We start from the raw sequence: 13237 nt of genomic DNA, 5'->3' as shown, positions 1-13237 counted from the left end.
TCAGTGGCCAATAAAACAGCCTGGAGGAAGCTATCAACCTTGAACTGTTAGTGAGAGCTGATAGGATCAAGTATCTAGGCAAACTCTTGTCTGGAGTGTGTGAACTGCATATTTGCTATATTAACAGCCTAGGGTTGGAAACCTCAAGGCTAACTGAAGATTTGTATATGTATATGTATATGTATATGTATATATATATGTATATAGCTTTTGAGATGGCAAATCCAAATTATGCTCCTATTCTTCCAGTGTGCAAAACTAGTTCCCCTCAACTTAACTGTTGCCTCACTGTAAATACTGCTTTAATACAAGACTTCAAAACAAGTAGCTTAAGATTTCCACACAACTAATGCTTCCTGACATAGTCAAAATGCTGTTGAACAATTAATAGGCTATTATAATTAGTCTGATCCTATTCAGGTTTACATGAAAGTACAGGTGAAACTGAAAAAATTAGAATATCGTGCAAAAGTTCATTAATTTCAGTAATGCAAATTAAAAGGTGAAACTGATATATGAGATAGACGCATTACATGCAAAGCGAGATAAGTCAAGCCTTAATTTGTTATAATTGTGATGATCATGGCGTACAGCTCATGAGAACCCCAAATCCACAATCCCAGAAAATTAGAATATTGTGAAAAGGTTCAACAGTCTAGGCTGCAGGTGTCCCACTCCAATCAGCTAATCAATCCATAACACCTGCAAAGGGTTCCTGAGCCTTTAAATGGTCTCTCAGTCTGGTTCATTAGGAATCACAATCATGGGCAAGACTGCTGACTTGACAGTTGTGCAGAAAACCATCATTGACACCCTCCATAAGGAGGGAAAGCCTCAAAAGGTAATTGCAAAAGAAGTTGGATGTTCCCAAAGTGCTGTATCAAAGCACATTAATAGAAAGTTATGTGGAAGGGAAAAGTGTGGAAGAAAAAGGTGCACAAGCAGCAGGGATGACCGCAGCCTGGAGAGGATTGTCAGGAAAAGGCCATTCAAAAGTGTTGGGGACTTTCACAAGGAGTGGACTGAGGCTGGAGTTAGTGCATCGAGCCACCACACACAGATGGATCCTGGACATGGGCTTCAAATGTCGTATTCCTCTTGTCAAGCCGCTCCTGAACAACAAACAACATCGGAAGCATCTTACCTGGGCTCAAGAAAAAAAGAACTGGTCTGTTGCTCAGTGGTCCAAAGTCCTCTTTTCTGATGAGAGCAACTTTTGCATCTCATTTGGGAACCAAGGACCCAGAGTCTGGAGGAAGAATGGAGAGGCACACAATGCAAGATGCTTGAAGTCCAGTGTGAAGTTTCCACAGTCTGTGTTGATTTGGGGAGCCATGTCATCTGCTGGTGTTGGTCCACTGTGCTTCATTAAGTCCAGGGTCAACGCAGCCGTCTATCAGGAGATTTTGGAGCACTTCATGCTTCCTTCCGCAGATGAGCTGTATGGGGATGCTGACTTCATTTTCCAGCAGGACTTGGCACCTGCCCACACTGCCAAAAGTACCAAAACCTGGTTCAATGACCATGGGATTACTGTGCTTGATTGGCTAGCAAACTCGCCTGACCTGAACCCCATAGAGAATCTATGGGGCATTGCCAAGAGAAGGATGAGAGACATGAGACCAAACAATGCAGAAGAGCTGAAGGCCGCTAATGAAGCATCCTGGTCTTCCATAACACCTCAGCAGTGCCACAGGCTGATAGCATCCATGCCACGCCACATTGAGGCAGTAATTGCTGCAAAACGGGCCCAAACCAAGTACTGAATACATATGCATGCTTATACTTTTCAGAGTTCTGATATTGTTCTATTTACAATCCTTGTTTTATTGGTTTCATGTAATATTCTAATTTTCTGGGATTGTGGATTTGGGGTTCTCATGAGCTGTACGCCATGATCATCACAATTATAACAAATTAAGGCTTGACTTATCTCGCTTTGCATGTAATGCGTCTATCTCATATATCAGGTTCACCTTTTAATTTGCATTACTGAAATTAATGAACTTTTGCATGGTATTCTAATTTTTCGAGTTTCACCTGTAAACCTTATTAGTTTCTGTGGTGGTTCTCCTGCAGCCTAGTTCAATTTCAGTGTACTTTGCAGCCCAATACTTCACATTAGAAATAATTGCCACTGAGTGCTGTGGGTCTTACTTCCTTTTAAATTGACTTACTACTGCTTAATAAATCAATTTTCTTACAAAGATATTGATATCTGCTGAGACTACAGTTTGGTTTAATAGAGCTTTTGCTCTTTGGGTGACTCCCTGCTTCATTTCACAGAAGCAGTAGGCAGGTACATGGAGTAGAAAAGGGAGAAGGGGAGAAGCTGAATCTTGTAAGGAAAGGTAAGAGTGAGATGTAGTGCTGGAGGAAAGAGGAATCAGCAGCAATAGGAACTGGAAAAATGAGTGGCTGGAGGGGTTAAGTGCAGTGTTCCCTTGAACAGGGATTTCCAGAGGCTGTTGACTACAACTCCCAGAATCCCCAGCTGCAATAGCTTTTCTGGGGGATTATGGGAGTTGTAGTCAACAACCTCTGGGAATCCCTGTTAGAGGAAACACTGGTTAAGTGAGTAAAGGAATCTGCAGGGAGAGCATAGAAGCTGAAGCTAAAAACCAGGCATCTGCTTGGAAAGAGAGGAGCACTGGCCATTAAAGGAGGTTCAGAGCCCAATTCCTTGTGAGCAATAAAGGCCATCTGGTTAGGAAGGAGCAAGAGCCCTACTGAGCAGGCAGACTTTTGGTAGCTGTTACTTGAGTTTCCTGCAGTTATATTTCCACTCTGTCATTGGATTATACATCATGGTCTTGTGGTAGCAAACATGAAGTGTCCCCCTTGCTAAGCAGGGTCTGCCTTGGTTTGCATTTGAATGGGAGACTACATGTGTGAGCACTATAATGTATTCCCCTTAAGGGATGGGGTAGCTCTGGGAAGAGCTTCTGCATGCTTGCATGCAGAAGGTTCCAAATTCTCTCCCTGGCATCTCCAGATAGGGCTGAAAGAGGCTCCTGCCTGGAACCTCAGAAAAGCCGCTGCCAGTGTGGGAGAGACAATTCTGAGCTAGATGGACCAACAACAACAAAAATTTATATACTGCTTTTCAACAAAAGTTTTCCAGATTGTTTACATAGACCTTCTATTATTTCTCTCAGTAAAAGACAGCTTTCTGTGTCCCATGTTGCCTGTCAGTGTATCAGTACATTTTAATAGATAATATTTTAGAACCAAAATTGAAAGATTTATCTATGGGAAGGGAGAGGAGGTTCAGATCCTCCCCTCCCTTCCCATGCTGTTGGGGAGCTTAATTCAGTGCAGCATATTTGATAATAGTGACAATTTATCCTCCAATTGTAACAATTGCAAAAGTTATCTACATTTCATTCTCCCTGCCCCAAACTACTACTGTATAGATACATAAACCAGAGAGAATACACATTTTGCACTTTCCAGAGTAACTGTTCATCTATACTTCTACAGAATACCGGAATCCCTATTGTTCTTCTACAGGTGAAACTCGGAAAATTAGAATATCGTGCAAAAGTCCATTAATTTCAGTAATGCAAATTAAAAGGTGAAACTGATATATGAGACAGACGCATTACATGCAAAGCGAGATAAGTTAAGCCTTAATTTATTATAATTGTGATGATCATGGCGTACAGCTCATGAAAACCCGAAATCCACAATCTCAGAAAATTAGAATATTACATGGAACCAAGAAGACAAGGATTGAAGAATAGAACAATATCGGACCTCTGAAAAGTATAAGCATGCATATGTATTCAGTACTTGGTTTGGGCCCCTTTTGCAGCAATTACTGCCTCAGTGCAGCGTGGCATGGATGCTATCAGCCTGTGGCACTGATGAGGTATTACGGAAGACCAGGATGCTTCAATAGCGGCCTTCAGCAATTCTGCATTGTTTGGTCTCATGTCTTTCATCCTTCTCTCGGCAATGCCCCATAGATTCTCTATGGGGTCAGGTCAGGCGAGTTTGCTGGCCAGTCAAGCACAGTACACTGTATACTTTTCAGAGGTCCGATATGGTTCTATTCTTCAATCCTTGTCTTCTTGGTTCCATGTAATATTTTAATTTTCTGAGATTGTGGATTTGGGGTTTTCATGAGCTGTATGCCATGATCATCACAATATAACAAATTAAGGCTTGACTTATCTCGCTTTGCATGTAATGCGTCTGTCTCATATATCAGTTTCACCTTTTAATTTGCATTACTGAAATTAATGGACTTCTGCATGATATTCTAATTTTCCGAGTTTCACCTGTACATCTTTAACTATTAGAACTGTTTCAAAAACTAAGAAGTCATTGATAATTCTAATGTGGGTGGCTGCTTCATGTTTTTTAAAAAAAATGTTTATATTTTCCTTGCCCCAGAGAGTATGAAGGCATTTCCCTTGACTTAGTGACATTACAGGGGGGGAAACACAATAGACCAGTTGTAAGGATTTGCAAAGCACAAAAAGGAAAATAAGTTTCTTACGTGTACTAACTAGCAAACTGTTCCCTAGTAAATCCCCTTTTCCTTGGAGACTCACCCCTCACATGATGAGCTTTAAGTATCCTGCAATCCTGTCTCTCAAGGATCTGCAGTCCTTTTCAGTAGCCACCTCCATGGCTACTCATCCTGTTGAAAGCTCCGCCAGCCTTCAACTGAGGATGAAGAACCCCTTCTCTTCCTGCTGCAAGGCCCTCAAGGTCCCGCCCACTGTGTTCTGAGTGGCTGATCCCTAAAGATCAGTCAGGATAGGGTTCACTCTTTAGGGTAAGAGAGGGCTGATTGCTACAGTAGGGTAATAATACATTTGACATAGCAGAAAAGGTACAGTTAAGGCTGCACACTTACGTAGGAGAAAGTTCCACAGAAATCAATGAGATTTACTTCTGAGAAGTCGCATTTTGGATTGCGCTAGAACAGAGTATAGCCTTTAGCACTCCAGCTGTTATCGAACTACAATTTTCCTCCATTTCCAACCACAATTTATTATGCCTGGGAATGAGAGGGGAGTTGTAGTTAAACAGCTAGAGTGCCAAAGGGTGCCCATCCCTGCACTAGTGAATCAGTAAAACAAAGTAAAAGGTTCAGTTGTATGACACCTCTGCTACGTTGAGTGATGTATATGAGAAAGAGAGGCTGTACTAGTGCTAAAGTGACCATCCTATCTGATGGAGGTCTGGGTGGCTCTGTGATTGGTTGGGCAACTCAAAAGAAAGTGGTGGGACAAGCTGCAGTTGCTTTGTTGACTGTAGCTGCTGCTGCTCCTCCCACAATGAGAGGGACACACTGCAGACTGAACACCTACTGGCAGATTGCAAATTCCAGCTCAGAAGCTGTCAGACAGCTTTAGTATCCAGCAACATGTGACTATTGCCAAGCCCCACCCTCAGCCTGTGCCTCTACAGCAGCAGCTGCATTGCTGCTGCTTTACTTTATCCTCCACCATGGCTTCCACAGGCAGCAGCACATGTTGTTGTTGTTGTACAGAGTAACAAGTCTGTGCATATGTGCTGGGAATGAGTGTGGTCTGCTTTTTGCAGCACCACATCTTTCCATCTCCCCTGCTGCTGCATGCTGCAGCTGCTGCTATGAGGAGGAGCCTTTCTTCATGGTCCTTCCCAATGTTTCCTCTAACAGGGATTCCCAGATGTTGTTGACTACAACTCCCATAATCCCTAAGCAAAAGCCATTGTAGCTGGGAATGCTGGGAGTTGTAGTCAACAACATCTGGGAATCCCTGATAGAGGCAACACTGGTCCTTCCTCTTTTCTGCAGTGCTGATGCTATCCAGTGCTCAGAGAACAGGTAAGGTGTTAGACTGTCAGATAAGATGGTCAAAGGCTTGCAGCAGCAATTGCTCACTATGATGGAGAGGGACAAGCCACTAGCACACAAATACCAAATACTTTTTATGTTCTGTCTCCTGAAGACCAAACTTCTATGGAGGGGCTATGTCATACACACAAGGGTAGATCTTTATTTTTTCTTCTGCTATATTCAATCTATACATGTTACATATACCACCTTTTCATCATGCCATTTATTACACAGAAAATAATTACTTTGACTTTTGTACAATAAAAGTTATGAAGGTTGCAATTTTGATTAAATGTAGCTTATATATTACTATTGAAGAGTTTGTGCAAAATAAAGTCATATTTGCTGATTACCTACAGTTACCAGATTTTGCATAAACAAGCCTGCCACTTAAATTAGCTAAATGCATTACTTTTTACACCAGAATATCCTGTGTGAAAGGATTAAATATTTTTGTACTTCTTAGAATAAATTGTGAATATAATATCTTAACTGTTCTCATTTTTTCACTCAGTCAGATAAATAATTCAAGAGCATAATACTCAAGAGAAGCAGAAGATCTTTCTCAGATTCAAATTTACTATGATTCAGATTTACCATATATGGTGGTAATTCAATAAAATGAATAATGTTTGAAGTTAAAATCCTACAAGCGTAAAACTGATCTTTTGCTTCCCTTTTGCAAGCACATTAATTTTAAAAAAACCGATTATATATATTTCATTTCTTGAACTTCCCTATCAGTGCACTCCACACAAAATGATTTTGCTCGGTCATCAATGGGCCTTATCTCCTAGTTAAGCTATATTTAGTCTTCAGAGACCATTTTCGCTGTCACATTACAACTTGCTTCCCCCTACTCTCCTTGAGGGAAGATTTCAGAACATTCCATATAAGTACATTTGTCCCTGAAGCTTGGCTATGGTGGAAACAGTGAGGCATGTATTCCTGTACTGCACTTACTATTGTACATACAGTTAGTTTATTATGCCTATTATAACTAATTAATTATCTGGGCAGATCAGAGGAGTTTTATTTTACTTTACTAGTATCAGATTGGGATTCCTCTATTACTGTCAAAGCTACAAAACTCATGGCAGACGCTATTTAGTATCTGGTGCGCGATGATTAAGCTGACTGTTTCATGAAATATTGTTTATGTCTTGTGTGTTGTTTATGTATTTCTTGCTGATCTATTGACTGTAACAAAGTTTAAGGACTGTGGGGTCCAGAATTATTACCAAGCTGAAAAAATATATATTTAGTCTATGTCACTATTTAATGAGAACAGCCTTGCAAATAAGTATGCAAAAGTTAATGCCCTCGCCTTTTCTTTTCTTTTCTTTTCTTTTGTTAACCCTCCTATCCACATATATGTGGACTGGGGAAAAAAGCCTTCAGAACAATGTAAAAAACCCAAAATTTATGTTAGGACTACTACATAATGGGTATAAACATAATATAGGAACTGCCTTATACTGAGTTGGACCTTTGGTCAATCTAATTCATTATTTTTTACACTGACTAACAGCAGCTTCGCCAAGGTTTCAGGAAGGATACTTTCTCAGCCTGACCTGGAGATGCAGGGATTGAACCTGGTACTTTCTGTTTGCAAATCAAATGCTCTATCACTGATATATGGCTCCATTTCCAAATGTGGCATTCCTGGGCTCCCATTCAGGAACTGACCACACTAAGACCTGCTTAGCTTCACCATGGTGGCTATATCATGCACCCCTATACCATGCTGTAGGACCATGTTGTGGGTTAAAGGTGACAATACGAGGACTGAAAGGTAATGCGTTACTAGGTAATGCTATTGTCCTCCAGATCAAAATGCTGAGAGAGACCTGGAGTTGGAGAAGAAAATCAGCAAAGCATCAGACAGAGCTGTAATAATGTGTGACTTCAATTTACCCTCACATAGCCTGGGCAAATTCATGTGCAAGTACTGACAGAGGAGCCAGATTTCTAGACATGCTAAATGACCATGCCTTAGAACTGTTGGTTGTGGAACCAAACAGAGAACAGGTGACGTTGGACTTAATCCTGAGTGGTGCCAAGGACCTGGTGCGAGATGTCATAGAATTGTTGGAACAGTGACCATAGTGTGATCCAATTCAGCTTATATGTGAGTGGAGCATTGCCAAGGAAGCCTAACACAGATGTGTTGGGCTTCAGAAGAGGATACTTCCCAAAAATGAGGGGACTGGTAAAAAGGAAGCTGAAAGGGAAAATCAGGAGGGTCAAATCACTCCAGAAAGGAGGAACTTATTTAAAACCACAGTAATAGAAACTCAGTTGGAATGTATACTAAGAAGGAGGAAATGTACCACCAAGTTCAGGATGCTACCAGCATGGCTAACAAGTAGAGTAAGGGAAGCTATAAAAAGGAAGATGACTTCCTTCAGAAAATGGAAGTCCTCCCCAAATGAAGAGAACAGGAAGGAACATAAACTCTGGCAAAACAAATGCAATGAGACAAGGGATGCAAAAAGAGTTTGAGGAGCATATAGCTAGAAGTGTCAAGGGGAATAATAAACACTTCTTTAAATATATCATAAGCAGGAAATTTGCCAGGGAGGCAATTGGCCCCTTAGATGATGAGGGCATGAAAGGGATTATTAAGGAGGATAAGGAGATGGCAGGGAAGCTAAATGAGTTCTTTGCATCTCTTTTCATGGCAGAGGATACTGAGCATATATCCGTGCTGGTGCCCGAACTGAGCTTCTCAGGCTTAAAGGCTGAAGAACTGGGCCAGTTTGAGGTGACAAGGGAAAATGTTCTAAGCTGTCTTGGAAAACTAAAAATTAAATCATCAGGGCCAAATGGCATCCATCCAAGAGTTCTCAGGGTGCTCAAATGTGAAATTGCTGATCTCCTAACAAAAAAATATGTAAACTGTCCCTATAATCAGACTCTGTACCAGAGAACTGGAAAGTAGCTAATTTAACTTGGATTTTCAAAAAGGAATTCAGGGGGGATCCGGGAAATTGCAGGCTAGTTAGCTTAACTTCTCTTCCAGGTAAATTGATAGAAATCATACTTAAGGACAAAATAGTTAGACATAGAAAAGCAGGCCTTGCTGAAAGAGAACCAGCATGGCTTCTGCAAGGGCAAGTCTTGCCTCACTAACCTTTTGGAGTTCTTTGAGAGTGTCAACAGATATGTGGATAAAGGTGATCTAGTTGATATAGTATCCTTGGACTTCCAAAAAGTGTTTGACAAAATTTCCCACCAAAGGCTCTTGAGTAAACTTAGCAATAATGGGATAAAGGGACAGGTTCAGTTGTGGATTGGTAACTGGTTGAAGGACAGGAAACAAGAGTGTAGGAATAAATGGACAGTTTTCACAATGGAGGGAGCCAAGACATGGGGTCCCCCAGGGATCTGTACTGGGACCAGGGCTCTTTTAAAGTTGTGCCATCAGATTGGTGTCAACTCCTAGTGACCACAGAGCCCTGCGGTTTTCTTTGGTAGAATATGGGAGGGGTTTACCACTGCCATCTCCCGCGCAGTATGAGATGATGCCTTTCAGCATCTTCCTATATTGCTGCTGCCCGATATAGGTGTCTCCCATAGTCTGGGAATCATACCAATGGGGATTCGAACCAGCAACCTCTTGCTCCCAAGGCAGGTTACTTCTCCGCTGCATCATTAGGTGGCTAGTGCTCTTTTAACTTGTTCATAAATGATCTAGAACTTAGGATAAGCAGCAAAGTGATCAAAATTGCAGATGACACGAAACCATTTAGGATACTGAAATCCAAAACAGATTGTGAGGAATTCCAAAGGGATCTCTCCAAACTGAGGAAGTGGGTAGCAAAATGGTAAATGCATTTCCATGTGAGCAAGTGTAAAGTGATGCATATTGGGGCACACACACACCCACTATACATATACACTGTGGGTCTGAGCTGTCAGTGACTGATCAGGAGAGAGAACTTGGGGTTGTGGTGGACAGCTCGTTGACAGTGTCAACTCAATGCTTGGCAGCTGTGAAAAAATCAAATTCCATGCTAGTAATCATTAGGAAGGGAATTGAAAATAAAAATGCTAATATAATAATGCCCTTTTAGAAATCTTTGGTGTGGCCACATCTGGAGTACTGTATGGGGTTCTGGTCACTGTATCTTAAGAAGGACATTGTAGAACTGGAAAAGGTGCAGAAGAGGGCAAGCAAGATATTCGGGGCCTGGAGCACCTTTCTTATGAGGCTAGGCTACATCATCCGGGGCTTTTTAGTTTGAAAAAGAGGCAGCTATGGGGAGACATGATAGAGGTATATAAAATTATGCATGGAATAGAGAGGGTGGACAGAGAAAATTTTCTCCATCTCACAACACTAGAACCAGGGGTCATCCCATGAAATGGATGGTCAGGAAATTTAAGACCATTTAGAAAGGAAGTACTTTTCACACAGCACAATTAATCTATGGAAATCTCTGCCACGGGATGTGGTGATGGCCACTAGTTCAAATGGTTTTAAAAGCGGCTTAGACAAATTCATAAGAGTACAGGTTTATCAGTGGCTACTAGTCTGATGGCTATAATACACTTGCAGCCTCAGAAATAAGATTTCTGTCTGTCTGTGTGTTCGCTAAGAGTCGACACCGACTTGACAGCACTTAATCAATCAATCAATCAATCAAATACATACCAGTTGCAAAGGAGCAACAACAGGAGAGAAGGCATGCCCTCACCTCTTACCTGTGGGCTTTTCAGAAGTTTGTCTGCAGTTGCCACCAGTTTGTCTGTTGCTGTCCCGAGACACTGGAATGTGCTCCCTGCTGAAATAAGAGATTCCTCATCTCTGACAACTTTTAAAAAGTCTCTAAAGACACACTTATTCACCTAAGCTTTTAACTAGATTTGTGGTTTTACATTGTTTTAATGTTTTAATTCCTGTTTTATGTTGATGTGAGCCGCCCAGAGACGAAAGTTTGGGATGGTGTACAATATAATAAATCTGGTGGACTACTGTGTGAAAAAGGATGCAGGACTAGATGGGCCTTGGGCCTGATCCAGCAGGGCTGTTTTTATGTTCTTAAAAAGCCAAAAATGCTTAGTATTTCTATCTTGAAGTAATATCAAATAGTTTATTCTTCATTAAAAAGGCCAAAGATACACACACTCTTTTGTCCAAAAAAATATCATGTTCAATCTTATGCGAGGTTACTCGGAGCACTCTAACTGTGCTCCATGGGATTTACTGCCAGGTATATATAAATGTAGCATTGCAATTCTAAATGCACTTAACATGGAAGTTAGTCCCACTGAACTCAGTGAATATAGACTGAGACAAATAATCCTGGGAATAAACTGCATCCCAAGGCATTTTTTCTCAGTCTGTGTTCTTCTGAGAGATAAATAGCTGCTGTTTCTTTCAAATACAAAGCAAAACCAACCTAACAGATTTCAAGTGGCTCATTCTCAAGGCATGTGCAAGGTAAACAGACAAGCACAGATAATTAATCTAACCAAAACAATTGTAGGGTCTTCAACAAAAAGGACTACAAAAGGCCTCTGTAATAGCTGTGTTCGTAAAATGTGGGTCCAAGGTATCTGAGAATACCTTCTTCATGAACCCTGCCGCTTGTTAAGATCATCAGGAAAAGTCCAGTTGCAGTTGCCACTGGCTTGTTTGGAGGCAAACCAAAACTGGGCCTTCTCTAGGGTTGCCCTGGGCCTCTGGAACACACTCGCAAATGACATCAAAATCTCCCCATCTCTGGTTGTTTTTAAATAGCTTTGAAAACACATCTGTTTTATCAGGCTTTTTGTTTCATGTTTTAAAGTTATGGTAATTTTAATCTGTTTTATATTATTTTTAGGTTTTACTTGCTGTTTGCTGTTTAAATTGTAAACCGCCTTGAGATTTTATATAGGGTGTTATATTAATGTGACTGACAAACAAAGCAGGATTTTTTTAAAAAAAACACAACAACACTATTTATATACAGTTCTTCTGAAGAGTTCATAGAGGTTTATGTCTGTCTTCACAACCTTGTCAGATGGGTTAGGCTGAGAGATAAGTGACTGGCCCAGAGTCACCAAGTGAGTTTCATCGTTGAATAGGGATTTGAACTCGTGTCTTCCTAGTCCAATACATGTTTCATCTATAAAAGTGAATGTATTGGTGGTTGGTTGAACAAAACAAAATTCTTAATCACAGCAAGAATCTTAATTACCTGATCCTGGAAGTTAGGTTAAGTCCCTATAAAAACATAATAGTTGTAAAAAGTGTGGCATTTTTGAACAAATTAAGTGTGAGAGAACTCTGGAAGGGGGACAGAGCAGTTGCTTCTTTTCAGGAGACTCTAGCTCTTATAATAGTCTCTGTATCTCATATCTCAATAACAATGTAAGTCATGTGTGTTTATTTATTTTTATTTAAAATATTAAATAATGTGTAGGACAAATATTACTTGGTTAATATGATTTTAATTTTTGTATTTTAGTTGTATATATGTTAAAATATCTGTGGAATTGAAATTGTATTTTTTCTGTACTTGTCAATAAAATATAAAAAATAAAGTGAAAGTATTAATTCTATCATTCTTAATGAGGTACTGAAAGTTCATTCAGTGCTTGACTGAGTATGTATAATGGATTTCTTTTCTGTTTTTAAGGGCCAAACTCAGCAACTGCTAAAGTAAGGCTCTTGCTCATCACCTGGGGGCAGTTTATATTCACCCCCAGGTGACAAGGCAAGTGGTGTGAGGCAGAATAGGTGGGGGGGGGGCGTTGTTTCTGTAGGGAAAGGGACTAACTTGCATTTTAACTGCAATATTCTGTTGATATTTTTATCTGACAGTGTATTTATTACCAAACTATGTTTTTCTCATATACATGTTCTAAGAAATATTTTCACTGTTAATTTGTCAGCTATAATTAAATTTGTACTGAAAAGAATTCACAGTACTTAGACATTTCCTTTACTAATTCTAGTTAAATGGGAAGAACACATTAGCAGCTGGAGAAAATAACTTTACAGACACAATGAGACATTTGTTGTCATCAAGACTGAATATTTCTGACTGTCCCAACTGCAATTACAGGCGCCGGTGAGTAATTAAAATTGTATTACATTTTAAATATGATTTCATAATACACTAGCACTTTTATTACTGGATAATAGAGAACGTTGAAGAAACTGCATTCTATACTACTGAATCTAATAAGAGGATTGTAAGCAGTCTGCAAGTGTTGCTGGTGTGGTTGCGCAGCTAGATGCACATCCATATACTCACATCATGATACTAATCTGAGCCCTCTTAATACCGTGGATGCAATTTATGATGAGAATGGGAACACAATCTTCGTTCTGAACCCCCAGTTCCTGTGTGTGACAGTACTGCTGTGTGTCCACTATTTCAGTTGAATTGGGGCCACAGT

At 40.3% G+C, this 13237-nt stretch overlaps 1 protein-coding gene across 3 annotated transcripts in view; it reads left to right on the top strand.

Moving 5' to 3' along the window:
• Nucleotides 1-13237, top strand: part of FAM193A (family with sequence similarity 193 member A) — a 112688-nt gene that overhangs the window by 50778 nt on the left and 48673 nt on the right. For all 3 annotated transcript variants that reach the window (XM_053242902.1, XM_053242903.1, XM_053242904.1), the window contains exon 4: nt 12791-12906. In XM_053242902.1, coding sequence (XP_053098877.1) covers nt 12791-12906 — 116 coding nt within the window. The remainder of the gene's footprint in view (nt 1-12790; nt 12907-13237) is intronic.

The sequence above is a fragment of the Hemicordylus capensis genome, chromosome 4 (genome assembly GCF_027244095.1).
Source record: "Hemicordylus capensis ecotype Gifberg chromosome 4, rHemCap1.1.pri, whole genome shotgun sequence".
Classification (NCBI taxonomy): domain Eukaryota; kingdom Metazoa; phylum Chordata; class Lepidosauria; order Squamata; family Cordylidae; genus Hemicordylus; species Hemicordylus capensis.
This window is presented reverse-complemented; position numbering and strand designations above follow the sequence as displayed.